The sequence below is a fragment of the Echinops telfairi genome, unplaced genomic scaffold (assembly GCF_000313985.2).
Source record: "Echinops telfairi isolate 266 unplaced genomic scaffold, ASM31398v2 ScPeMD7_7400;HRSCAF=8409, whole genome shotgun sequence".
NCBI classification, from domain to species: domain Eukaryota; kingdom Metazoa; phylum Chordata; class Mammalia; order Afrosoricida; family Tenrecidae; genus Echinops; species Echinops telfairi.
In genome coordinates, this window is record NW_022111300.1 from 20,847,176 (window position 1) to 20,849,113 (window position 1,938).

Consider the following 1,938-nt stretch of genomic DNA (forward strand, 5'->3'; position numbering starts at 1 on the left):
AAACGGAATAAACACGTACACCATTTGATCGCGCCCCAGCCTGTCTCTTTGTTGTTGTTCATCATCTAGCCGCTGCTTTATTCGTGGAAGGGGGAAGTGGGGGGGAGGGGTCGTGGGGGGTGGGGAGTGGAGAGTAGGAGAGGCACGATTTCCAGAACCTTATCCTGCCGCCAGACAGTGGAGGCAGCAAGAAGGATGTGGGAATCAACCAGGCATTGGGACGGCCCAGTGTCTCCAAGGCTGCAGCGACCATCAGAGCTGCAAGTGTCCCAGGGAAAACCCCATGTCCAAGACCAGCGCCACTTTGGGGCTGGGTGCCAACAAGGAGACACTCTAGCCGATCGATCACCATCGCCTATTATCCGGGTGTGCGGCTGGGGTTCCAGCGTGGCCTTCAGGCGCGGCGGCCGAGGCGGCGGGACACGCGCCACGCACTCAGCGAAGGACGCGGGACAATGGCCCAGCCCGAGGACGCCGGACGCCGGACGCCGCCCGACCTGGGGAAGGAGCTCCGGTCGCCGGCCTGGGAGCCCCGAGGCGGGAGCGCGGGCAGCCGGGGAGGTGCGCGGCCGCTTTCAAAGGAAGCCCCACAAAGGCGCCGCCGCGGGGCTGCGCCGGCTCCGGCGGGTGGGAACCACTTGGGGAGGGGGTTGAGAAGGGTGGGGGGCACGCGAGCTCTCGATGGCTCACGGCTCCCCGCCCCGCCCGGCGGCTCCGGCAGACAAATAACCGAGGCGGGCGAGTCACTCACCGTGGTCTTGACCGGCACGTACAGCACTGGCTTGGCGCCGCCACCACCTCCACGGACCTCGTCCGGCTGGCCCAGCTGGAAGCCCTTGGACTTGACCCAGAATTTAAATTTGGCGTTGTCCGTGGAGCTTGACTCGGCGCCATTGAGAAGCTGGACGATGCGCTCGTATTTTTTTCGGGTCACCGTCTTGGTCTTGCCCGAGTCCCCGTAAGTCCGGAGGCACCAGTCCTGGAACTGGCGGTACGTGTCGCGCTCGTTCTCCATGTTCCCGGCGCCCGGCCGTCCGCCCAATGCTCCAGACGCACTTCGCACCTGTTCACCCGGGGCTCATGAAAAATGCGGCCCTGGCCTCCAAGCAGGGACTCGAGGTCCCGGCTGCTGCCAGAGAGAGCCTGGGGCGGGGGCCAGGCGGGGAGCAATGGGGCGCAGGGAGGAGGGTCCAGCTGGGCACCGGCGCTCAATGCCCAGCGCTCCCAGGTCTCGGGTTCATTCTCATCGCCAGAGCTGCCTCTCGGACGTTTTGCCAGTCCTCCAAACGGTCGGCCTCTTTAATATCCTGTGGCCAGGACCATCCCAACATCTGACCCAGAAGAGCTGGATTCTGAATAATTAAAATCCCATTCCTCGGTTTATTAAAAATCCCAATACTGACTCGGAGGGGTCCCTTGACGCTTCGCCCCTTGCTACGTTCGGGGCGAAGCCGGAGGAGCGCCGTGCCGTCTCCCCGCGCGCGCCCCAGCCTAGGGCCCCGCGGGCCGGGAGGGAGGGTGGCTCCTCTCCGGGAAGGAAGCCGCCGCCGGCCGCGCGCCTGGTTGCCCCGAAATGGCACTCGGGGCCCAGGGCTTCTTCCTCCTCCAGGGTCCTGCCCCACTTCCACCTTCCCTGCGTCAGGCGACAGGAGACTAGTAAGAGAAAGTTCTTACCTGCCCGGTTAAGCCTATCAAATCCTGCTCTACAGACAGAATAATCATAAATCAAGGTATTTTTAAAACGCCTTAAAATATCATTTCCTCAGATGCACTTGGGTGAAATCCCAGCCTCGCGCACAGGCTCTACGAGTTGGGGCGCAGAAACCACCAAAGCCTTCTTGGAGCTTTGCCTGTAGTTCTCTAGGATAGGCTGTGGTACCCCAAACAGAGAGATCCGTCCCAGAGGGATGTGTGCCAACCCAGGCAGGCCGATGCCGG

General features: G+C 62.9%; 1 protein-coding gene across 3 annotated transcripts in view; it reads right to left on the bottom strand.

Moving 5' to 3' along the window:
• NOL4 (nucleolar protein 4) overlaps positions 1 to 1,896 on the bottom strand; it is a 387,938-nt gene extending 386,042 nt beyond the window's left edge. For all 3 annotated transcript variants that reach the window (XM_004702942.2, XM_004702941.2, XM_045296177.1), the window contains exon 1: positions 752 to 1,896. In XM_004702942.2, the coding sequence (XP_004702999.1) occupies positions 752 to 1,015 (264 nt within the window). In that variant the 5' untranslated portion in view covers positions 1,016 to 1,896. The remainder of the gene's footprint in view (positions 1 to 751) is intronic.
• Positions 1,897 to 1,938: the final 42 nt, after the last annotated feature.